The 25,876-nt window shown below is 37.0% G+C and overlaps 1 protein-coding gene across 8 annotated transcripts in view; it reads right to left on the bottom strand.

The window, feature by feature from the left end:
- Positions 1 to 25,876, bottom strand: part of DMD (dystrophin) — a 2,143,628-nt gene that overhangs the window by 348,280 nt on the left and 1,769,472 nt on the right. For all 8 annotated transcript variants that reach the window (XM_033109718.1, XM_033109734.1, XM_033109713.1 and 5 more), the window contains 3 exons: positions 24,910 to 25,066; positions 10,290 to 10,410; positions 9,409 to 9,677 (listed from right to left, as the gene is read on the bottom strand). In XM_033109718.1, the coding sequence (XP_032965609.1) occupies positions 9,409 to 9,677; positions 10,290 to 10,410; positions 24,910 to 25,066 (547 nt within the window). The remainder of the gene's footprint in view (positions 1 to 9,408; positions 9,678 to 10,289; positions 10,411 to 24,909; positions 25,067 to 25,876) is intronic.

Genomic DNA, 25,876 nt, shown 5'->3' with positions numbered 1-25,876 from the left:
ATTATATTTATCCCCAAATCCTCATTACAGATATCACTCACCCTATACCAGAAATAAGAACTCTTCACAGGCATTTAACAGTGGTTTTGAACCACCGGAGGGGGAAAAAAATCCCCCTTCTCCCATGACTGCAGTTAAGATTATTTCCTACTTTCTCCTAGTTGCTCTTTCAGTTTCACCCCACCTCCATCTTCATTTCTACACCCAAACATATACCGTCCTCTCCTGAAAGCAGATCCTCAATGGGTTGACAAGATAAGTCATAAGATGTAGGAACTCCTGGATCAGCCATTCATAACTAATAAGCAGTTTCAATTTTAAAAAGTTGAATAGTGTTAACTATTCTGAATGCCCTGGATTTCAGAAACTCTTTAAAGCACTCGGCTTATAATCAGTCTGTTTGGTAGGAAATTATGAGGAGAATTTTTAAATTTAATTGTTGTTATTGGTAAATGTGATGAAATTTAAACAAAGTAAAAAAAAATAAGTGAATAAATATCTGAATTTTAAAGTATTAATAGTGGCAATGTCATCTAAAGCAAACCCCAAATGGTACAAGTGCCATTAAAATACCAATAGAAAAATTGGAATAAGTGTGAATGTCTTTTTCCAAAAACTATGAAGGTCTTCTACAACAGAGATTCAGAAAGAGTAGGCCATTATTCACATCACGATTTCGGAGCAAAAATGTCTGATCAATTGAGACACAGATTATATACCTATAAAGCCAAAGTCACTTATCAAGCCATTTTCTTACTAATAATCATCATTTTCTTTCAACTTTTCATGAACTCTTCTCTTCCATTACTAATTCCATCCAATAAGTACCTAGGAGGTAGGGTTGGGGAAAGGGTGGATGTTGCATAAAGAAACAAAATTTTCATCACTTCTAAAGAATTATGGCATGGATAGGAACACAACAGCATTGGAAAAGCCACACAGATATGGAAAGCTCAGTGGACTACTAGGTTTGCTTACCAGTTGCAGGGGATACTTTTCCTGGCCTGGGCATCTCTCCCGCAGCTGCTGTGACTGTTGGCTACTAATGTCTCAGAGCTGCCTCTCTTCTTCAGAAAGGTGACCTCTACTGATGGGCGTCCCCTAACCCAGGAGGTAGCACATACCCTGGGCCTAGGAGGTAATTCATGTCCCCAGTGGTGGGCCACAGCAGAGCCCAAGAGTCAATTGTATGTGTATTCGAGTCTGCATTTAGTGAGATCATCTTGGTAGCTCAAGTCAGCCATGGTGAGCATATTTACACCATGACAACTGGAAAATGCTACAGATCAGTGTTCACCCCTTTTCAGAGCCAGTTGATATTTACTCGCAAACTACTAGCCACAGCCAATGACTGGCTGGGGTATAAGAGGACAGCTCTACTGTGTGGTTTATACTCCAGAGCTCTCTCCTTATGGATCAGGACATAAAGCTAGAGTTTGCCGGAGATGGTACTCTTGCTTGGCTCTTTCTTCTCTCTTATTATGCTTCCCTGACTTCCACACAATCGTCTCCTGAAAGCAGATCACCTATAAATCATGGGCACCCAGACCTCTGTTCATAGGGTCTGCTTCCAGGAAACCTGACCTATAATACCAGTAAGACATTAGTTAAGTGACTGCTGCACAAAAGCTTCAAAGAATCCATGTTCAAAATTACAGAGAGCTACAAGTCATGGGCCTTTGGGGTGATAAGGATCAGATGAAACTGCAAAAGATAAATTTGAAATGGCGAGGATCTACTCTTTATGTGTGGGTACGTAACAGCAAGGTGATGGCAAGAGATGAGGCCTGCACAAATTGGGCAATTTTTCATTTCATGCTTCTCAAATTATGCTTTCATACCCATAGGTGAATGTACTGGAGGATTCACTTCACTTGAGATTTTAGAGAAAACCGTCTTCATATTAAAACACAACTCATACACGACGGAGAAGGTCATACGACTGATATGAGATTTAAGAAACAAAACCAGAAACATAAAAGAAATTTCAGGCTCATGGAAAATGGAGGTAAGCAGGTGAAAGGGGGAAGGTATCAGGCTTCATTTCCTTGACCAGTAAGGAAATTGAAGTAGAGAAGTTTGAGGAGAACTGCTTTTGGCAAATGCAGTTGATAGAAAAATCCATGCTAAGTGTAAAATAGAACTAGAATATTATTTTAGTGTAACAATCTTGTTAGGAAAAAGTTTCCTCTTCTTAGGCCCCATTAGAAGGAGAGGGTTACATTAGTATCCCCAGCACAGCTGTTCCCATGATACTCAGAAAACCGGTTGACCAAGAACAACTTAATGTAAGGCTGGGTAAGGTATAATATCAGTGGCAATGTTAGCTCTAGAGTTTTGAAAATTGTAATTGTCAAGCATGACAGGAACACAGCAGGGGCCCACTCCTAGGCTTATTTGTTCTTAATTCGTTCCTTGTTGTGCTTCTGGGACGAGAGTAACACAACTCTGAACTATGAACTTGTTACAACTTTGGTAGATGTCAAAGAAGAATCAAAATATAGATTGGCTGTGTGCTTTCATTTTTTCCTAAGGAAATATGGAATTTCAGCTAAATAACTCACATTTTAGAACTGTTTCTAGTTAATGTGGCATATGTGTAAGTACACATAAGCTAATACAAATTCTTGCTCCCTCAGCTTGGGGCTAAATAATAATATTCCCAGGAAAACTAAGATGCCATAAATCCAATCCCCAGTACAGTTGTACTCATGAAATAAATGCAAGATTCGCACTTTAGAATGGGATTAGACTTCTCTGGGTATAGATTTTAACCTTATCATAAATGAATGAATGATTGAGTTTTTAGATCCATTAATGCTGATAATATATTACTTAAGTTTTTGTTTTGAATAATTTTTTATTACCTAAGACTCTTGAGGAATAGTATTTTAATTACGACCAGCACAAACAAAGCTACTGGAATAAATCCTCAGTAAACAGGATTGGCATATTAAAGGATCAGGTTTTGATATGGTTGCCTTCAAATAGTAGGAAGAATGATATTCTTTGGAGAAATTTTTATTATCAAATTAAAAACTTCTTTAGTAGAATAATGTCAGATGAACTCATTAGCTGAACATTTTGATTATCCATGTCCTGCCAAATATCCCATGACCAGAAGAGCTGTACAACTCTGATTTAATGCAATAACAATGGTACCAATTCCAGCTTCTTCTTTTATCCCAGTCCATCAAAGGAATCCAAAGAAGTCCAAATTAAAATAAGTTCAATAATAAAAAGAACACGTTTCTTTTCCAACTGTTGTAAAGCCTTCTCCTATCTTTAAGTAAAGTTCACTTAGTAATTATCTTATTTATGAAAGTAAAAGCAGAAGGATGTTTCTCTTATTAAATAAATGGCTTTATGCTTTGAATGTGGAAGGAATCTTGAAACAGTCAAGAAGAACGCGTGTTGAATGTCATCAGCTCATTTCCTCCCACCCACTGTTTTAAATCGTTTACTTGGTTCCAATGTATACTACACTTACATAAGTTGTTTATGAAGAGCCAAATTAATAGTCTTTGCAATTGTTTTCGTTGGAATTTGGAGAGCTGACAAATGAATTAGTAGAAAATGGCAATTCTACATGAATTAGCTTTTAAGTCTCCCTAAGAGGCTGATGCAGAACTTAATAAGAGACTTATTAGGAGAAGTAGGACAACTTAATTCAGATTGATTATAGACTTTGGTGAAGACAGCTGGGGTTCAAATGAAACTGAAAAAGAACTTATATGCACTTCAAAGTATGCTAAGCAGATGTCTGAAACAATTACTCTGCACTGTCTTTTCAGAAGTTTCAAAGGCAGGATGGGAATAGCATGGTAAACGAAGGTTCTCTTTGCCTTAGATGAGGTAGGGGCTTTTAAAACACACACAGCAGTGTCTACAATCAGACGCCTTGGGTAAGGGACATGATTCAAGACTGCTGTCCTAAGTAATTTGCTTTTAGCTTTATAAACAAAGCAGAAAATGAGAGAGAATACATGGGAACTAATAAGGTCTCCTGGCAATGCTAACTTACAATTAATTTTACACTGAACAAATAATTTGGTCAGGAATTTTAAGATAACTAATACCTATTTTAGATTCTAAGCCCTATTAAAGCTAACAATGACCATTCTTTTAAAAAAATAAATACTATTCTTTTCAAGTATGTGAGTGAGACTTTACCATAATACTTTTTCTTATTCCCAGATAACAAAGGCCAAATCATATGCTTTTAAACAGCACAATTGCATGCTTTGAAAACTATATAAAACCTTGGTTACTCCATCTGACAGGCATTAGTTCCATATTTAATCCAGATTTTAAAAAGAGTGCATCTTTTTTGTTTGCATTTTCTTCTCGGTCAGAGGCTTGTATAATATAGATAGCATTTGTATAAAGATAACAACAGAGGCCTCCACAGAGCAATTCACGTGCAGTTAATAACAATTAACAAAATATTAGCAAACTGTCCTTTTCTTACTATGGGCAGTATACCTCATTCATTATGGAGATGTTATTCCTTTATCCAGAGTTGGGAGAACTTACATATTTGGAATCCTCCGTAGGGCTGCCCAGTTTGTGAGGGTTCTGTGTAACCATGCATTCCCCATCTCTACCAGAAAGGATTATAAACTTTCCCTATACAACTCATATATAAGAAAAGGATTTAAGGTTGATGCATATAAATGACACATATAACAAAATCAATAAAATAATAAAACATTAGAACGAGGGTTAAGATGACAAAAGCAGTAAGGGAAGATAGAGTTGTGTGCACATGGCTGAAAGCTTCTGGCTTGTCAAAGTGTCTATGGCATTCTAATATGTTACATCACATTTCACATTATCTGTCCGAAGGAAACGTACTTGGTTTTCTCAAAGGCAAATTCTGAGACAGCATTTCTTTGACAAATTTCTCAGATAAACCCAGCTACAGGGACTCAGGATGGTAGGCCTGAAGAGATGCTTTTGCCAGTTTTCTTCGTAAATTTTTAGATGTGAATGCTGAACATAAATAAGTCAGAACAGCTTCTTCATATGGTGAACTTCATCGTAGGGACTCTGGTGGCTCCATCATAGTCCCTAGTCTACTATACACATCATTACATTGTTGTCAGTTATAATTCTAAAAAGGTCTAATCAAAATATTTCAGTATAAGGACTTCAGGGAAAAACTCACCGAATCCCTGCCCTTGACTTTTCACAGTAAGAAATGTTAAGTTAAAAGTCTGATAGAAAACATAAAATGCCTAACTACATAGGTGTGACAAATATGCGTATTCCAAGATGGCAGCCTGGGAGAGTTTAACTATGGTGTGTGGAGTAACTGTGTTTGAAGTCAACAGGCAAACTAAGGGCTGTGACATATTCCTGGCTCAAGGATGATGTGCCACTCTTTGTATAAAGAAACCATGGTAGATTAGAACAAAAAGAAAACTTGGAAAAACACCAACTTGCACAAACTGTTTCACACAGGAATTATTCTTAAGAACAAAACTGTCATATGTAGGTTCAAAAGTGATTGTACTTTATTAAAACCTGCCTATATTCCACTTATAGATCTATGTCGAGCACCGAGTGATTCAAGGAGTTATTCATATTCCCCATGACTATAAGGAAAGTAAGAATATTTGTGTATTTACATAAACATTGGTGTTATTTCCAGTAAAGTGAGACATCATGATTCTGGCCTGAAAATATTTGATGAGTACTATAAATCATGAATTTTAAAAACAAAGAGGCATTTAAAACTTAAATGTTATTCTAGTGGTTATTCCCATGGAAGCTGTATTTGGAAGGCTGAGGTTCTCTTAGTCAATATGAACATTACATTCCTTTCTCTCGAAGTACTCTATGTACACTGTCCTGAGGAAAATTAGCTAGCAATAATGCCATTTCCATAGTGTCCCAGGACTTAGCTGCTGTTGTTTGATTCATTCTCCAAATCCAAAAGCCACATTTGCTAATGAAATGATATAATGCTAAATCCTACAGAAACACACATTCCATACTTGCTGGAATAACAACTTCTTTAACAAATGAGATCAGAATGGAGGTGGGTATTATGATAGAGTCACTAGGGGTGATGAAAATGAACTGAGATGGCTATATAAAATGTTCTTCTGGCTGCATGCCTAGCTATCAATTTGGAGTCACCTACAGTGTGGAACCTCTGAGGCCTTAAATTGCTGAGTAGAAAAAAACGGGAACAGTGGTTTTAAATATTCTGCTACTTCTTTTCGAAAAGAAGTTTTGGTTCACCAAATTCACTCCTTAGAAACTACCACTCACTACCAAAGCTTCAGAGTTTCAAACCTGGTGTTGTTGAGATGCAATAGGGAAAACTGATTTATTTTATTTCTACTGCAAAATGAAGAGGAGCTACTGAAGGGAAATAAGTATATATGAATTCATGGAATCCGTAACTTCAAATTATGCATAAAATACTTATACAATACTGGTTTAGAAACCAAAATGATCACATCTATTAGGACCAGTTCATAAATATTCTGATAGTTATTATAACTTAAGTGTATCTTAGAAGTGTTGATATATATATATTATACACATATATATGCTCTTTTTAAAGGACTATTTAAGGTATATATGCTTTGTTGTTATTGGGATCAGAATGAGAGTCTTACCAGTAGGGTATGGGAAATAGATTTGGTCTTAAGATCAAGGTAAGAAAGGGGACCTAAAAGGAAAACTGCAAATAGGGTTGGGAAAGGGCTAGCTGACATGTAAGCTGTTCTACTTTTATTTATTTTTTGTTATTAAATCATGCTGCACACATTCGCCATCTATACTAAGTATCCTACAAACACTCCTGTGTGACAGATATGGCTAACAATGAATCCTTTATGTCTCCTCTAAAGCCGATATATAGCCAGCCACTTAATTGATTTATTAACTAATTTAGTTCATTTTGGGATATTCTAAACTTGTCATTTTGGGGGGGGGGAATTTTTTTAAAATTTAGTTCCTATGTATTTGGATAAAAATAGTGTTTTCATTTTTAATGCTATCTTAACAAAGATCGAATGAAATCAACACTAGACTACAGATTTCATGAGGGCAAAGACCAAGTCTGTTTCATTCCTAACTACATGTATAGCACGCTGTATAGTGGCTCATAAATAGTCATTGAGTGAAGGAATAAAAAAGCTGAATCAGATTCCTTACATGTTGCTTGGAGTTCAAAGATATACAGCATTATCCTTGCTCCTAGGACCCTCCCTTTCTCTGGGAGAAAAAAGTATATAACTGACTTGCTACAATAGATGTAAAATTTAAGTGGGACAATTTACACATATGTGGTGATCTAGGAAAGCACTGAATTGAGAGCAGTTTCTTCTGTTTGATGGGAGTTGGAGATGGGAGGCACTCAGGGAAAACTGCAAAGACAGGTACCATTTCAGCAGGCAGAGAAGGTGGGGTGACCCAGGTGGAGAGAAGAGAACATTTGCAAAGGTAGAGAGTAATGAAAGAAGATGGCATATTTGGACCAAAGGGTGGTAAGTTCAGAGTGAACTCAATGGCCTGGGGTATGGAAATAACAGTCAGGAACTGAAGCCAGGGCTAGGAAGAAAAGGGCCACCTGCACTCTCCATCCACTGGATTTCATTCTCAGGCAGACAGTCTTCTCTAAGCAGTTTGGATTGGAGTGGTGAGAGGATGGATAATGCGGAAATATCAGTAGAGACTGTTCATTCATTCACCAAATATTTAAAAGGTAGTGCTTCTGATAATGCCAGGTACACTGACTGAGAAATGGGATTTAAAGATGTAGAATACAATAATCTGAGTACCAGATACAGAAGGTTAGAACAGGACACGGGTGAAAAGAGGAGAGAAAACATAAAAAGAGATATTCTGATGTAAAAGGAGCAATCAAGTGCAGTCAGTGAAAATGTAGATGGATTTAAGGATGGACTTCAAGTTTCTAGCCTGGGCAACTTGTTGGATTATGATCCATTCACTAAAATAAGAAGCACAGAAGAAAGGGCAGGTAAAAGGGCATAGCAGTAAGGGAAGGGACAAACCAACGGGAGTACAAATGAACGGGGTTTCAGAATGGTTCTATTTTGATTCTAATGGCATATGGGTTAGGAGATCAGAAAAGAGGTCCAGACTAGAAATTTAGATTTGTCACCATCCATGCCATTTCACACTGGGAGCATTTATGCAATAAAAAGAGACCTGAGTTAAGGTTAGAAATTTGGCATACCAACATTTGAAGGCTAGGGCGAGTTTCAGAATTAAGGGGCAAAAAGGAAGAAGAAGAATGCAGATAGCACAGTGCCATGGAAGCCAAGGGAGAACAGACCTTCTAGAATGCCAAGTGCAGGTGAGAAGTCACTTATTTTGAATCTGAATCTGGGAAGACGTTTGTTGGTTTTGATACTAGATGAGTAAACAAAATATGCTTCAAGTTGCTGGTTTTCACAATGATACTCCTAAATATGTATATTCTTTCTTTATAAATATATTGATCAGCTTTGTTCCAAAAGGGAATGTAACTTTGGTCTCATGGACAGTATTTCAGACAACAGAATTGTGGTTACCAGAAGGGAAAGGGGGTGGGGGGAGGACGAAAGGGGTAAAGGGGGTCAAATACATGGTTACAGAAGAAGACTAGACTTTGGGTGGGGAGCACACAATGGAATATACAGATGATGTATTATAAAGTTGTGCACCTGAAATTTATAGAATGTTATTAACTAACGTTACCTCAATAAATTTACTTTAAAAAGTATTCCAAATATGTAACGACATTTCCTAGTATCTACAGTGGGCCAATACAATTAAAAATTGTATCATACAGGGAGAGGGGGTTATCACTTTGTGAGGGGTGTAAATGTCTAACTATTACATTGTTTTGTACACATGAAACTAATAAAAAAATTGTGTTATACACATTGCTTTCTAAGGGAAGGGCAGTATTAACGGCCATAACAGGTACCATAACTCACCCCAGTCACATAGTTTAGTCAGCAAAAAGGCCCAAACCTAGACCCCTGGCTCTTGATTAAGTGTTGTATGTTTTCCAACCCTGATACTACATGCCACAGAGAACATACAACATACACATAAACACGTGAACCAGACCACTTTAGTACAAACACTTCTTAGTTACTATTAATTTCTTAATAGCAAAATCAAAATGATTTTTTTTGCCCTGTAACTTTTTAATATTTTGTTTTGTATTAGTGAAGACAGTAAGATGATTAGTTCACGATCTTCTCTTCAAGAAAATCCACAAGCAAGAAGACTGAATTTGTGAAAGACAGACTGATTGCTAATGCTTAGGAGCCCTAGTTTTACCTATGTGAGAAGAAAATCCTGCACTAGAGTTCAGATTAGAACCTCTTTTGAGTCTCTCAAAGGGCCCCAAAGGAAAGTAGTAGACGGTACCTTGACTTTTTCAAGGTGATCTTGGAGAGAGTCAATGAGGAGATCACCCACGGGCTGCCAGGATCCCTTGATCACTTCCGCTTGACGTAGCTTAAGGTCCAGCTCATCCGTGGCCTCCTGGAGTTCCTGGAGTCTTTTGAGGGCCTCATCTAGTTTTCTCTGCCAGTCAGCAGAATGCAGGTTCAGTTTTTCCCACTCAGTGTTTATCTCCTCAGCCTGCTTTCGTAGGAGCCGTGTGACATTCTGGGCTCTCTCCTCAGGAGGTAGCTCTAAATTGGTAATACGACAAGGTTTTAGGTCACATTCATTTTTGTTTAAAGAAAAACATTGTTGAAAAGGTCATACTGCAAGAAAGGGAGTACAGTTTAACAAGAGGCCAAGCTACAGATTAATGGCTCTTTTGCACTTTGGCATAAATTTTGATATAGTCCAGCACATCTGAAGTCTGTCTCCCTGAGCGAATTTTTTCTACGTTATATCAATCAGATAATCCAGGATGCATTTAAGTATCGAGGAGGAAAATGTTAGGACGTACCCCACAAGCTCTAATTTACTTCAGTCAGGCTCTTAAATTGAAAATTGAGTCTTTGTAACAATAGAAATCCTCCTCACAGATAATCTCTTTGTTTATTATTTTCTAAATGTTTTAATAGCTGATCACTAATCTCTTTTAATGTTTGTTTGTGAATGTGCAAACAGATTTATGCATGATGGTTTATAACTCCTTATTCCTTTTTCAACAGCTATGTTTAATTTGAATCGATTCTATTTAACCTAGAAAATATGAGAGCTATCCAGACCCTGGCAGCCAGAATGGATGGGTCGCTCTGTCACTGCTGATCCTTCTATCAATATGTTATTACAATTCCACATTCAATTACCTCTGGGTTCCTGGTAGAGTTTCTCTAGTCCTTCCAAAGGCTGTTCTGTCAGAAATATTCGTACAGTCTCAAGAGTACTCATGATTACAGGTTCTTTCGTTTTCAATTCCCTCTTGAAGGCCTGTGAAATGAAGTGAAAAGAAATGCTTATTTGGCTTGTGACACTCTTTTCAAAATTAATCCCGGGGACTCAGAACTTGGTTATGAAATTCCCAAGTCAACTTGTATCACCTTTATTTAGAAACTGATAATTATAATATGATAAAGAAGGCTATATGGGTATTTCTGTTAATCAGGAAAAAACTATGTTTGCAAAACTATTCTGGAGAGGATAGGGAGCTCTGTTAATGTCCTTTCATTAACATAAGAGTGATTTATTTATATAACCTGACTGCCAAACTTAAAATCTAGAGCTAAAGTCACAAGATAAATGTTGTAAAACCCTAACAGGGCTAATGAGGACTTATACATATCCAAAAGATTGAATATCCAGAGCATAATGGGAAGCCTGAGAGGCCATTTGGAAGAAGTTAGGCTGTACTGAAGTACACAACCAATCTAATTCATAATCACCATTAATTCTACCAAAATGTCTGACAATGAATAAAATGATGTATTAACAGTAAACTAAGTTAAAAACTCAATAATTAAAAAAAATACCCATTGCATTATTCATTGTGTCTTTTTTGAGAATGGTAGAAATATTCTGAGATATCCTGGTGGTAGGATTGTGGGAACAAGTTGGCTAAAAATGAGTAGGCCTAGAATAGGTGTCTCGAGATCACCGGGGTTAGTTATCACTTTAAATCTCTAATCTGTAATCTTCCTTGTTACAGGGGGTTAAAAGAAAAGCAAAATGCATAGTTTCTGCCTTCAAGAAATTTCTGGATCAAAAGAAGGGAGAAAAGTAGCACACTAGAAAAAGAGTGAAAACAATACCATTCTTATAAAATCGAGTGCTAAGGGTTGTGAGACATTCTAGGACAAACAAACAGATGCTCTGAAACCATGGAACACAGCTACTGACCCAGATTCTGCAGTATCAGAAGGGAAGATGTTAAAAGAAGTATAAAGTACCACATGAATGCTAATAGATCAGTGTAAAAACTACAGTAATAATAATTGTCCTGATCTAGGGCTTAATTATTCATATCTTTGAAAAATTCTCTCTTATTTTTAGTAGTGTTGCCTACGGAATTTAAGCTGTTCTGTTACTAGGAGAAAAATTAGCAGTTCCTTTAAACTTCAGATATGTTATATGACAGGAGTGCTCAATAACCGTAGTGTGTGACACATCTACAAAGAAAATCCTAATGGTGTTCACCATTCAAAGAAATTCTGAGTCTGATACTTTGCAAAATGATTCATCTTCCATATTTATTTCCAATTCAGTACAGAGAAGCAAGGTGTGTGAGTCAAAATAATGAAATTCTGTAAGTGGAATATTAGATTCAGCCTGTTGATGGAGAGGTAATTTCTGTGTAGTGGGGTATTCTTGCACCCTTGAAATCATACAGAGTACGTGGATTATTTACTCTGCTTAGAGGTAAGTCTGATTCTCCCTCTAATACTTCATTTGAAATATCTCTCTCTCTCTCTCTCTCTCTTTCTCTCTCTCTCTCTCTCTCTCTCAACCTCTCTGTTTATGCACATATGAATGTGTGTAGATGTATATAGTTCTTATATTAGAATTTCAGTATGTAGCAGAAGAGTCAAACATATAAATAATTTCAATACAATGTGGAAAGTGCTATAGGTTTGCATTATATGGGAAAGGAAATTGGGAAAGGCTTCTTGGATACGATAATATTTACAAAGAATTCTAAAGCATGAACATGAGCTAGACAGGGAAAAGCAGGTTAGAGGAAGAGGAAAGAAAGAAGACAAAAATGCAGGTGTGAAGACATAGGACATAATATAATGTGACATATATAGTTATCTCAAGTAGGCCAGTGTTTCTAGAACATAAAGTAGAGGACATGTCCAGAGATGAAGCAGGACACTGTCATCTCAAACTATATTAGACCTTTCAGCCAGAACTTGAAGCTCAACCTATGACCCTCTATGCCCTGCTGAGCCTAGGTGTTGTCTAGTAGGTAATCAGGAAGTTTGAAAGGATCTAAGCAGGGGAGGGGCATGGGCAGGTGTATGTTTCAGACAGATCTCCCTGACCTTAATACAGAGTATGGATTTGAGAAGGGCAGAAATGGAATCAGAGAGACCAGTTAAATGAAAATTAAAAGAATTCAGTGAAAAGTTATGAAGATTGGATCCAGAGAAATGGTACCAGAAAAAAAGAAAACGACACATCTAGAGTAGGGAAATGTTTAGAGAACAGAGATGTGAGAATTTGGTAGCTGAATAGATGCTGGACAGAAGAGAGAAGACGGAGCAAGGATGACTCCTAGTTTCTAGGTTGAGTAGAGGAATGAATGCTGGGTGCAATTAAACTAACCGTGAGGAAATCAACTCTGTTGAATTTCTCAGTACACTGATGAAAAGGTCTAGCCTCCTGAGAACCTTCCAAAACATGAGCATTAGATCTGTAGCCATTTGTCCAGCTAAATTCTCTGATCCAAGAGGGCCAAATGATCATAGCCCAGGGTAGGTTCCTAGGTGAAGCTCCATGTTGTCAGAAAAACTGGAGTGGCTTCCTGTCTAGGTATTTACATTAAAAACAAACAAACAAAACAAACAAGCAAAAAAAAAAAAAAAAAAAAGAAGTCCAGAACTTAGGGACATTTCTAGGTTGTAAAACCTGAGACCCATGGGGCTAGCTGGCTCCTGGAGAAGTTGGAGATAGGACTCAGGTCCATTAAATTTTCAAGGAGACCCTTTCAGGAGGAATAGGGGACAAGTTTCCCCTTCTCTTTTGTAAACAGAGGGGGGAAAAAAATCACCTTTTCTGGTCTCTTGCCTATGGAGTACCCAGACGCTCATGTAGGAAAAATTTTTCGTCTGCTCTCATCATGTCTCTCCAGGGGAAAGACTTGGGCAAAGGGAAGAGGATGGTGGTGATATTTACTGTTAAGTAATGAAAATAAATCTGTCTCTGACCCAGGACATCTCATATGTACATTCAGGATAAAGTTAATAAAGGTGAATATTAAAAAACCAACATTAATATTGGGGGGGGGTTCTGTATGGGGAACAGAATAAGGAGATGTGATATGCGCAGCTTGGAGAGGTAACATTCATTCCAGAAGGAAATAAATAGAAATCTAATGTTTAGAGGGAAGAAAGGAGATTTAGACGTCATTCTCTCACCAAGCTAATATCCATTCAGTACCTACGATTATGCCTATGATTATGCATATAGGCAAGGATTAAAATGACATAAGTAGATGAACTTGCTCAAGTTACTAGAGTGGGCTGAAAAGAAAATCCTGGAGAATACAAAACCTTAATGGGCAGACAGAAGAACTGGATTCCATGAAAGGCCAAAAAGGAATGGATATAGGTGGAAAGACTGGGAGAAATGAGGAGTATAGTACTATTGAAGACAGAGTGAGAGTTTGAGAGGAAGAAAGTAACTAAGAGTGTTCAATCGTGACACACATACTTAAAGCAAAATCAGGACTGAAAAGTGCTCATGGGACTTGGTAAGAGAAATTTCAGTGGAGGGCAGTAGCCTCAGAAGTAGGTTTAGCTGAGGAATGAGTAGGAGAAGACGGAGTAGGTATTTCAAATAAAAACGATTTTTGCAGTATCTTTTTTTTTGAGATTGAAAAGAGAAAGACAGGACAGGAGGACAGAGAAGATCTTCTAAGGATAGAAATGGTTTGAACATAGACTGAAAGATGGAAGCTAGTGGTAGGGTAACCAACCATCCTGGTTTGCCAGGTACTGTGATGTATATATAATGAGAGACTTTCAATGCAGGACAATTGGTCACCATAGCAGACAGGGATATATTAACAACCTAGACAGGAGAAAGTGGAGCTAAGTGGAACAAAGTCTGTAAAATAAGGAAATGGATCTTAAAGGTCCTGTCAAACTTAAAAAGCCTGAGACACTGTTTGATGACGCAATTCCATTGTTAAAACTGAACCGCAAATAATTCAAGGATAAGGACCATCCATCCACTGTGAGAGACCACTTGTTTACCCCTCGAGTTGTTGCCAAGGGCTTAGCTCCACCACAGCTGCACAGTTCATTTCTTAAATATGAATCACTGAGGATTAAAATGAGTCTAAAGAAAAGACAAAGGAAGTTCTATTATTACAAAGACATAAGCACCACTATTTTCACATTGTTGCCTGAAATTAAGAAAAGAAAGTGGATGGAAGAGACAGTTAAGTGTTTGTATCTTCAGAATTTGCGAAGATTTAGACAAAATTCCAAAAAGGGTAAAAACTCCAGAAGAAAGGAAGAAATAGTTGGTTCAAGAAAACGAGAGGATAAAGAAAACGGTAATGTTTCTTATTATGTGGGAAAAACTATAAATATGTCACTTGAAATGTAGTTATATGAAAGGTCCTCTTCCATCAATTCATATAACAAACTTTGAGCACCTACTATGTACCAGACATTGTTCTAGGCAATGGGCCTTCGTAGCATGTTTTTAAAGGAGATAGACTTCTTTAGTAAAAACAACAACAATACCAATGACAAAAAAACCCCATGAAGATTCTGCATTAAAATAATGGAAAGTCAATTTTTCAATACCTAATCAACTTACCATAAACTGTATGTTAAAACAGCTCATTGCATTTTAAAAGGAAGGAAGACATTTTAAGACAAAACCAAGAAGATGCAATGTCAAGAGCCTTGAGGTTTGATAATAAGTGTCTTGCCTTTCAAAGAAAGTCTATTTGAATGACGTTTGGGAAAATATATACACAATACTGATTTTTCTCATAGATTATGATTAATATTTTAAATCAGATACAGTGGTACCTCGGTTTTCGAACATATTACATTCAAAAACAGCCGACAGCTAGGCCTCAGGATCTTGCACTCAGTGGAAGCCTCATGACATGTTCGACTTTCGAGGAGTGTTTGAAAATCGAAGCATTTACTTCCGGGTGTACGACGTTCATAAACCGAAATGTTCGTCAACGGAGATGTTCGTTCGAAAACCGAGGTGCTACTGTAAGTAGGTTCAATCATGTGCTGATATCTAAAAGGTACCGTATGTAAAGTCCTTCTCCCATACACATGCAGAATACATCTTTACACTATTCAGATGTCAGTATTCAAATGTTAAGAGATTTACTTCCTGAATCTTTTGAAAAGATTGTATTATTTTCTTTAAAACCCATCCTCTTCCCCATACCTTCCTCTTCCCCTTTCCAAGAGAGCCAGGCCCTTGGTCCAAAATAGTGAAAGGGAAGAAGTAGAAAAAACTACTAAAGACTTAGAGCACCTCTGTGAGAAGAAAATAATATTTTGTCTTACAAATGAGAAAAAAATTAGGCATACTAAATCAGAATTTTTCCTTTAGCTTCTTAAGGTTCACAAAATAAACTGAAAAGAATCATGTACTAGAAAGTTACCCTAGCAGTAAACCCCAAGGTAAATTTATTTTGAAGGTTACATCATCTGATGAATAGTATTTATACATCACAAATATTAAGCAACTGGGTGACTTGACTGCTGGCTAATATTCATTCGAAAGTATTTCTTTTCAATCTATTATGTATAAGGTAGGGGCCTGATCTTTGTCCTTAAGGAGTCTCTGGTTTGGTTGAGTAGGTATGCTTTACCAGTGAATGTTTTACTATGAATGTTTTACCAATGCAAAGCAAAATACGGATAAGTTAGGATTTATCTAAGGCCATCAGTTCGTTAGTTAATTAGTTACTTAGAATCCAGATCTTGAAATTATTAAGCCAGGCTGGAAGTGAGTGAGAGCAAAAACTAAAAGTTCCCCGAATTACAATAATTTGGAAGCCATGTAAGTGGAAAATCCTAATGACCATGAAACAAATCAGAAACTTCTAAAACCTGAAAGTGATAGAGAAGAATCAAGTCATTGATTAGCTGGGATTTTTTTTTCTGTCCCTCCTCCTTGCAGAAAAAAAAATAGGGTGAATATCACCACAAATACCTAATAACACCACAAACAGAAGTAGCTTAGAACCATGTGCAGAGGGGATAAAGGCTGAGATGCTGATTTGCTTGAGGTACCTCATAGAAGAGAGAGGCAGATGAGAGCTCTGGGCACAGGTACTGACATTACAGAGAGAAAAGCTAAGCTCCTTTCACCTAGACAGTTGGTCCCATTACTATGGATGTAAGTGAAAGCCCTTCTTTTTCAAAACACAGATCAGTTTCCATGGAACTGCATTTTACCCATATTTCTACTGAAGTGGCAAAGATATATTTGTGTTATTCAGACTGAAATACGATGGAATGACTATACCTTATTTCCATATTAGTTAGCAAAACTTTACAGAACCATCCTGGGAGTCAGACTGAAGTGGTGAAAAGAGCAGGGCCCTGAATGGCAGGAGACATGAAGTTCAAGTCTGGGGAGGGCCAAAACTTAGCTGCGCGATCTAGAACAGGTCATAAAAGCTCCCTGAGCCTTCACATCCTCTTGTGTAAAATATGGGTGTTCGCTAATCACCTTATCTAAGTTCTAATATCTAGTTCAAATATTCTATAATCAACACGTTTAGATCCTTAATTAGCCATGGGCCTGTAACATGGTGGCAATTTGAGATTGCCTGTCCTAGGCATCATTCCTAAAGATGAAAATCACAGCGGTAGCTTGGCACATAGTACAATAGATCCTCAATACATATTGTTGAATAAATTACAGAATACCCAGTTAGAAAACCAGAGTGTGTTATGTGGAGGTGGGTTGATGCAGATACAGAACACACTTGAGGGTGAAAGCCTGCTCTCAGAAATTATTAGAGAAAAAAAATTAATGCTATCAATTGGGGTAAATAGAGAGATCTTACTCTGAGCCTATTCTTATGTTACGGATCCAAGGCTGAGTGTAACCTTTGAGTTACTGGGTGGATTTTCCTCCAGAGGAGGCCCTATTAGTTCTGCCTTATTAATCCCAGAGATTTCTTCCCTAGAGGAGATGCTCATGTCCAAACTTTAAGAAGGTCCATCGTTTTGAACTGCTGATTGAGGCTTTTCCTCTAGGCTGCAGCATTAGCTAGGAGATGAGAGAACACTAGACAGACCCTAAAGTTTAAAGTGATCCAACAGGGCCATTCATTCCACAAGTCATATCTGCAAATTGATCAGTGTTTAATAGTGTTGTCATCTTATATTATCATTCCACTCTCCATATGTCTACCTTGTCTGTATGTCTCCTATATTATTTTCACTTCTGATTAGAAAGTTGCTGAATACATTCTGTCATCACCATGCCCTTCCTTATTTAAAGACTCAGCATATTTATTGAATTCAAACACATCAGAAATATTTTATTTACTAATTGCTGTTTTAGGGACAATCAATGCCCAATTCATTTGCAACCAAAATCTTGGAAAAGGGCCAGATCCAGAAAGGTAGTTAACCGGAACAGTAGGAATTTTGCCTCTAAGAATCTAAGGAAATTCATAGGTATGCAGGGTAGAAAGAAATTTGAAGGAAGCGACAACAAAACAAACAAACCAGAAAGACAAAGGATTCCCTGAATATTCATTTGAGATAGCTGGTATTAGAGAAGTTATGAAAATGGGGCATATGGGCTATAAAGGAAAGGTCATAATCATCTTTATTTTTTATTGTGCTAAAAACACTTCACTGGAGTGTTAAGTACACAATACAGTATTCTGAACTATAGGCACTCTGCTATACAGCGTATCTCTGGAACTCACCATCTTGCCTAACTGAAACTTTATACCTGTTGAACAGCACCCCCCACTTCCATCTCCCCCCAGCTCCTCGCAATTACCTTCCTACCCTGCTTCTATGAGTTTGACTACATAATCATCCATCTTACTTTCGTGTATCTACTTCCGAATAGACGTGAAGATAAGGGATTGGAGGATCAGATAAATCTAGCCATTGTTTCAGACAGTCAGCAACATGAACATTCATAAATGTGATGAAATTAATTGGAAACAAAACTGAAAACCCAAAGGATACATTTCAAGCCTGAAATGATTATTTTTTAAATCGAATGGTACTCCATGAGAAAACATTTTTGCGTGTTTAGGAGGGAAAAGTTTCACAAACTCCCCGTGGAGAGTTATTTGTTTGGAAGTCTTTTAAACTAAAAGTTGTGTTCTCTGCGATCAAGGGCACAGCTAGAATACAGTCCAGCCTGCTCGCAGATCTGTGAAACTATAAAGGAACAGTTTAGTGCCCACACAGCATCTTGAACAGCTGTTTGACTTTCAATCCTAAGGCTGGGCTGCGTCCAACAACCACTGGGGAAGTCACTTCCTACTGACAATAATGTTGTTAAGTTCTGAGCTGACCTTGAGAAATCACTGGTGAAAATGCAATCTGTCCCCATGGTCATTTAGAGAATTAGGGTTGAGGTCATTGAGCCTACACCTTAAAATTTGGAAATTCCTTCTGAAGGAACAGTATAGATAAAAGGATTAGGAAACTTTGTGACAAATTAATTGATATCCATTCTCAAGAGGTGCGGCCAAAATTTGAGTTTGTCAAGTGTAAGTGGTGAATAATTTCTGAATCATACCATTTGTCTCTGTCTATCAACATAATCCAAAAATGGAACTGTTGTTTTGTTCCACGTATACTCCCTCATCCACAATCATTTTGAAGTCTTTCCTATCTCCTTAAATGGCATCCTCATTTCCCCCCATTTGTTCATAGACTTGAGCGTCATCCTTGACTCTTTGCTTTCTCTCACATTCCACATCCCATCTATCCTAAATTCTATCAGCTACACCTTCAAACTGTATCTTGGATCAAATAATTTTTCACCATATCCATCCTTTCCACTTTAGTTCAAGTCAGCATTATCTCTTTCACAGATGATTTCAACAACCCGCCTAACTTGCTCTCTGCTTTCGCATCTGCTCTGCCAAGCATCAATTCTTCATAGAGCAGGCAGAGTCAACTTCTGAACACAAAATTCAGATCACATCATCCCTGCTTACGGTCCTCCAGTGATGTCTCATTACACACAGAATAAAATCTACCTCTAGACTATGGCAGACAGGACAATTCATTATCGGACCTTTGTCTCTCTCTACCACCTGCCACTAGCCTATCTTGCTCTTCCTTGAACGCTTCAAACCTGTTCTAACATCTGGGCTTTTACATTTGCTGCTCCTTCTGACTAGAATGTTCTTCACTCAAGGCCTTTGTTTGGCTCCTTCACTCACACAGGACTTTGCTCAGATGGGCCACTACCTCTCGATCTTTCTCTATCCTTGTTTTGTTTATTTTCCCTTCAGAGCACTGACCGAATGTGATTTTATATATTGATTTTTTGGTTTACTGTGTATTTCCCTCATTCAAATTTGAAGGTCCATGGGGGCAGAGTCTTGTTTTGTTCACTATTGTATCTTCAGCCGTTGCCATAGAGAAGACACTCAATAAATAATTACTGAAAGAATCAATAAATTCTAGGAGTTTTAGTTATGCTACTGTTTTTCCCAAATGGATTTTTTTGGGAAAAGGATGAACACAGAAAAAGAGCAGGAGCTCATTTGTAATTAAATGAATTTGTGTAAAAATGCTTTGTAAAGACAAAATACTATACAAATATTATTTTTAAGAGTATTTGCCAAGATAGAAACATATTTTGACACGGTTAGAAAGAGGACTTTGGTAGAGAAATCAATTTGTAAATTATTCATATTTTATCTTGTTATTATCATTAAAGAAAAGTAGCAAATCCTAGATGACTCTGTTCTCAAGTTTTGATGATCTAGCTAGTTTTCAGAAGACTTCCTCAGATGCCTAGAAATGTAGCTCTAAAAATAATGTAAAATCTTTTCTATTCAGCATTGCTAAATATGACTAAATAAAAGATCAAACTTATACAAAAGTAGCTTACTCTATCAGTGATGAAGAATAGATCAAAAAGATGTCTACTTCCTCCATCATCGCCAAGCAGATATTTTAGAGTGGATATAACTAACAGTGAACTTTGCAGGGGAACCAAATTTGTTTGGAAAATTCAAGAGGCCAGGTCATCAAATGTTGGAATGAATCACTTTATCATAACCTTTTTTGTTGTTTTTCAGAGGTGATAGGGAAGAATGCATTTCTTTCTTTCTTTTTTTTTTTTTTTTTAACACAGGGCTGACTTGAGTCTTAACATTCACAAATGGCACCCAAAGACATTTTCTATTTCTGTGGAAAGAAAACACAGAAAACTCATCAAGCTAACACACATATGAAAATGTACCCAAAGGAAGCAGGCCAGCATTGATAACAGAATTAAGTTAAATAAATGTATAGTCTACAACATGATTGCAGGATAATTTTATTGAATTTCGGAACCTCTCCCTCATTTTGTGGTGACTTCTGAGGAAATCGAACATGCATAATATATGACCAGACAAATGAACAAGTAAACTATTTTATTCAAGCCTTTCATTTGTCAACAGCATCCCACAATAATGGCTTTCTGTCCACTGTTTTAATAATGTATGTATTGATTACTTCCATCTAAATCTTAACCAGAAAATCTTAGGAAGCTTTGAAGATATCCTTAATGGTCTTTAGGGGAGGAATTATAGAGATTTTTTAAATTGAAAGATGAAAACCTAATGACAAACAATTTCGTTAGTAAGAATGCAAACAAAAAGTCATTACCTATGGTGTTCTTATAATCAAGACCTAATCTCCATTTGGATTTGGGGTAGGATGAAGGGAATTAAATAAGCTCATGGTTTATTGCAGCTCTCCTTAGAAATTCCCCACTACGATTTGCTCCTTTAAAACTCTCTCTAGGTTAATCATGGAAGTAGACAAGTCATAAATATCACTTTAGTGACTGCTCAAGTAAAACAAAGGAAGTCAGTTTTAAAAATATATCTGGACCAGAATAATACACACTAATTGAAAACGAGTCAGTCTAGTGAGGCAAGTAATGAGGAACTGTAAAAGCCAGGATAATGTATTCAAAAGATATAAAAATTGGTCAGTTTGTATTTGCTAAGGCACATTTGAGCTTTAATTATTTATAACACTTCACCGCATATGGAGCATTATTTTATTAATTAGTCTTGAGAGCCATTCCAGTTGCAGTGGTTATGCTGCCCAGCTGGTTTGGGGAACACAGATCTACTCCCATGGGTGTAAAAATTGCTTTGGGGAGTGAGACTGCAGGCCCCGACTACCCGTGAACTGTCTCGGAATTTTACCTACAGGAAAACCATATACCCCTCCATCACAATAATTGAGACTGACTATATATTTTCACTTTCAGTAAACAGTACAAGACATGATGTTTTGCTACAAAGTTTCATCATTAGTCTGCAATGATATACAAAGAAAATATAAATTACCCAATTTATAAACATCCTGATTTACCAAAAAGTGAAAAAAATATTTGATTATAGTTTCAGCTTTTGACGTTTTAAATGGGATTTGTATTCCCATAAAAAGAAACAACCAAAGGCATTAACCATTTACAGTAGATAGTTAAGTGGTGGTTAAAAAAAAAGGATACACCAAATACATGGGGAACAAGTTTATGATACAAGTGACCCATCTTGGTATCAAACATTCTATATAAACAGCATTTGAATCAAGCAACCCATAAAGCGGAAGATAATTTATAATCCTGGAAACATGGCAAAGTAAAGTGAATGTCTACAAATACAAAACCTGTCAAAGACTAAATCTGGACAGTTTTGTACCAATTGTGTTTTCTTTCTTTCTTCCTAAGTGAATTCAAAAGATCCAACAGAGTTTCAAGGCTTTTCCTTTTTTTTTTTGTCTACAGGCAACAAGAGAATTACCAACCAGTCATCCCACTACAACTATAAAGGGCTACTGCATAAATGTGCCAAACTCTGAGTAAACAGGGTGTTAAATTGTTCTCTCGTCAACAATTAGGAGTGATGATATTCTTTGAGGGAGGAGAGCGTTTTGTGAGAAGTATTTTTTAAGGATACAAAGAGAAGCTCATGAAAACACTGGGCCAGGCGACAAGTAAAAACAGTGGGCATCAAAGTAGCTCCACACACTACAAAAGAATGCTTAGTTGGGAATAAACAGAAAAATCCTCCAAGTGAGGAAGGAAAATCACTCTCTATTCTTTCTTTCCCTGCCTCTGGTTTCAGTAGGCTAGAGAAGAATGAACAAAATTAAGATTAGTTTATTGGTTTTTCTCCTCCCTTCCTCCCTCCTTACCTTCCATCCTTAATTCCTTTGTTCCGTCATCTATTCAATGTTTACCATGTACTAGACACTTTATGAGGTGTGGGTATAAAATGACAACCCTCTCTCCCAAAGAAGGCTGCTTGGAACTCATGATTTTGTGAAGGTGGGTGACGTTAATCAAATAGTCACACGTATCCGTGATGACAAAGAACATTAAGTTATAGAAGGAAAAGTAGATGGTGTTATGAGAGCGTATAGTGAGAGATGGGATCAAATGTGGGTATCAGGGAATAGCTTGCTCGATGTCTGAGTTACTAGATGTTAACTAAGACATTATAAGAGAGTAGGTGTGGGTAGAAATGGTTTTAGACAGAGGATCAGCACAATCAAAGCCAAATTAACTTATGGAGGAGTATGACTAGAATCTTAGTCTCCTGACTTATGGAGGAGTATGACTAGAATCTTAGTCTCCTGACTTGTCCAATGTTTCATCTTCTTTAGTTTCTGGAACTAGAATAAAATTACCCCTTTTGTAGAAATTTTGTCTCATTTCACCATGTCATACAATGCATTCTATTTAAAATGCCCATCCTTCTCAATGAATGCTCTTCTACATACACACCAGAGTGTTTTGACTATTTATTCAAAGTTGGAACATTAAAAAATCAGTATTATATTATACCCTACCACAAAAACTCGTTTAATATTCTGAATTCTATGAAGGCGAATGGCTAAGAAAGAAACTGGCAGTTTCCTCGGCAATTTTTTTGCAAAGACTCCCACATCTTCCCTCATCTTCTGTTCCCTTTTTGTAATCTTCTATATTCTTTTCTCTGGAATAATATAAACCCTTGACCTTTCTTCAAGATGCCACCTTTGGCTGTGTCTCCATAGAGATCTTTCCTTTAAGCGCTGAACATATAAAAGCGATACCATTTTATCAAGCTTTTCTTATTTGGTAGTAATTTTCTTGGTTCGCTATTCATTACTGTTTATCTACGTTTTATTCTCATTTCAAAAACACTTATCAGTATCTATTGTATATCAGACATTTTGCTAGTTACTAAGATCTTGGAGGTGAGCAAGACCAAATCTCTGTCTTCCCCACTCAAAGCTTAGTAGAGAAGATGGAAATATAATGGAAAAGAAAAGAGAAAAAAAATTGACCACTGCTAGATGATGCTAGTGAACAACTTGTTATTCTGAAGACTGGAAAAGTAGAAACATTTATGCTGCCCATCCCGTATGAACAGTATACTGGGTACACAAATAGTGGATGAGTGAACATTTTTTTTTCTTGTAGAAGTACTCCAGCTAATAAAAGAAGAGGACACGATAGAAATAGGCAATTATCACATGGCAACCCCTAGCCATTGATCCTTATCAGCTGCCCAAATCACACTCAAAACAGAGAAGACAAGACATTATGTGCCTCCTGATGATGCTCCATAGGAAGTAGTCAGACCTGAATATGATCAAACCTGTAGAAACTGCACTTTTCAATATGGTAGTCATTAGCCACGCCCAGCTACTGAGCGCCTGAAATGTGGCTAGTCTGAAGTGAGTTGTGCTGTAAATTTTTATATTGATTACATGTTGAAATGACAAGAATTATTGTCTTGTAGTTAAGTAAGATATAACCATGAAAGGAAACTGTGTGAAATGTATAGGGAAACACTCTGTACTATTTTTGCAACTTACTGTGAATCTATAATTATTTCAAAATAAAAAGTGAAAAAAAGGAAAGATTTAAGAGCCAAATCTACCAAATGCAATGTGTGGACCTTATTTCAGTTCTTAAACTACCCTCCTTCTCGCCCCCCCAAAAACTGTTAAAACATTTAAGACATATATGTGAGAAATGGAAATTTGAATACTGCCTGGATGTTTGTTATGATAAAATTACTGATATTTTAAAAAAGTATTATAGTAGCATTGTGATTACATTTGAAGAGTCAATCCTTATATTTTAGAAATTCTTTCTCAAATACTTATGCATTAAACGATCCGTGCCTGAGATTTGCTTGAAAATAATGGAGGACAGGGTAGAGGCATAAAAGAAGACTGGCCATGAATTGATAATTGTTGAAGTCTTGATGGGTACATGGTTATTTATGATAGGATTCTCTCTGCTTTTGTATAGTTTTAATATTTTCCATAATAAAACATTTTTTAAAACCACCAAAAGAGATGGGTAACCTCTTAAAGGATATTATCAAGGCAGACATTTTTGACATTTAAAACATAATGGCTTGGATTATTCATAATTGACCCTTGGACTAGAGGAGTCAAAAAGATTTCTATTCAACTTAATTTTAATCAAAACTATTTTTAAAATAGTCACTGAATGCATACTATATGCCAGGCACTAGGATTAAAATCGTCCTACCCTGTGTACATCATTCTGCTTCTGAACTGTTGGAAAATCGCCTCCAATCGGTGCCTGCCGGCTTAACTCATCATCTTTCAGCTGGAGCCACACCAGAAGTTCTTGCAGAGAGAGGTGCAGACGCTTCCACTGGTCAGAACTGGCTTCCAAATGGGATCTGAAAAATAACAGGAGCAAACGATATCAGAATATCTAGAAGGGTAACTGAGGATTCTAACAAGACCATTCAGATACCATTAACCGATACCTTGATCGGTTAGTTCCCTAGTGTGTGAAAGTGTTGTGAACTACATAGCTGGCTACCTGCTTTTGAGAGCCATACAATGGGGGTATTTTGATGGCAATTTTGAGGAAAGGCAGTGTTTAGCCCTACGTTTATTTCCACATGCAGAATTCTGAGATTTTTGGCATGAAATATACACTGGAAATGGATTGCTTTCCCATAGCTTTGCAGTCAATGATTCTTAATGTTTCTGGTAGAAAAAAACTGGACCCAGTGACTAATATAAAACCACTCAGTTTTTGTGTGACTCATGTTAGTACTGGAATTCTTTCCGAAAGGTCTCTCCCCACATTTTGACTTTTCCATTTCTACACCCTAGACAGCCTCTTCCATTGACTCCTTCCATCTGGCATCTGTTCCTTTCCGCTGCTCTTCCCATATGCTTCTCCTTTTCCTCTACCCTTCTTTATTCGTGTGCACCTGGGATTTGTTTTCACCAAGTTCCAACATTTTCCGTTTTGCTTCCTTTGTGTAAAATGTACTGAGACAACAACTCACGTGGAAAAGTAAAATCAGACATTTGCCTGAAAGCCTCCCCCAAACATGAATAATTTAGGCGAGAGACTGAGTGCTTTACCATCAGCTGTATTTAGAACATGTTAATCTGTGGAAGCCATTTAAGAATACACAGATGAGGATCTGTGCTATGAAATCCATGTTCCACTTGAGAAGGTGAAGCTCAAT

The sequence above is a fragment of the Rhinolophus ferrumequinum genome, chromosome X (assembly GCF_004115265.2).
Source record: "Rhinolophus ferrumequinum isolate MPI-CBG mRhiFer1 chromosome X, mRhiFer1_v1.p, whole genome shotgun sequence".
Lineage (NCBI taxonomy): Eukaryota > Metazoa > Chordata > Mammalia > Chiroptera > Rhinolophidae > Rhinolophus > Rhinolophus ferrumequinum.
The sequence above is the reverse complement of the archived record's forward strand: the minus strand, read 5'-3'. Positions and strand labels throughout refer to the sequence as shown.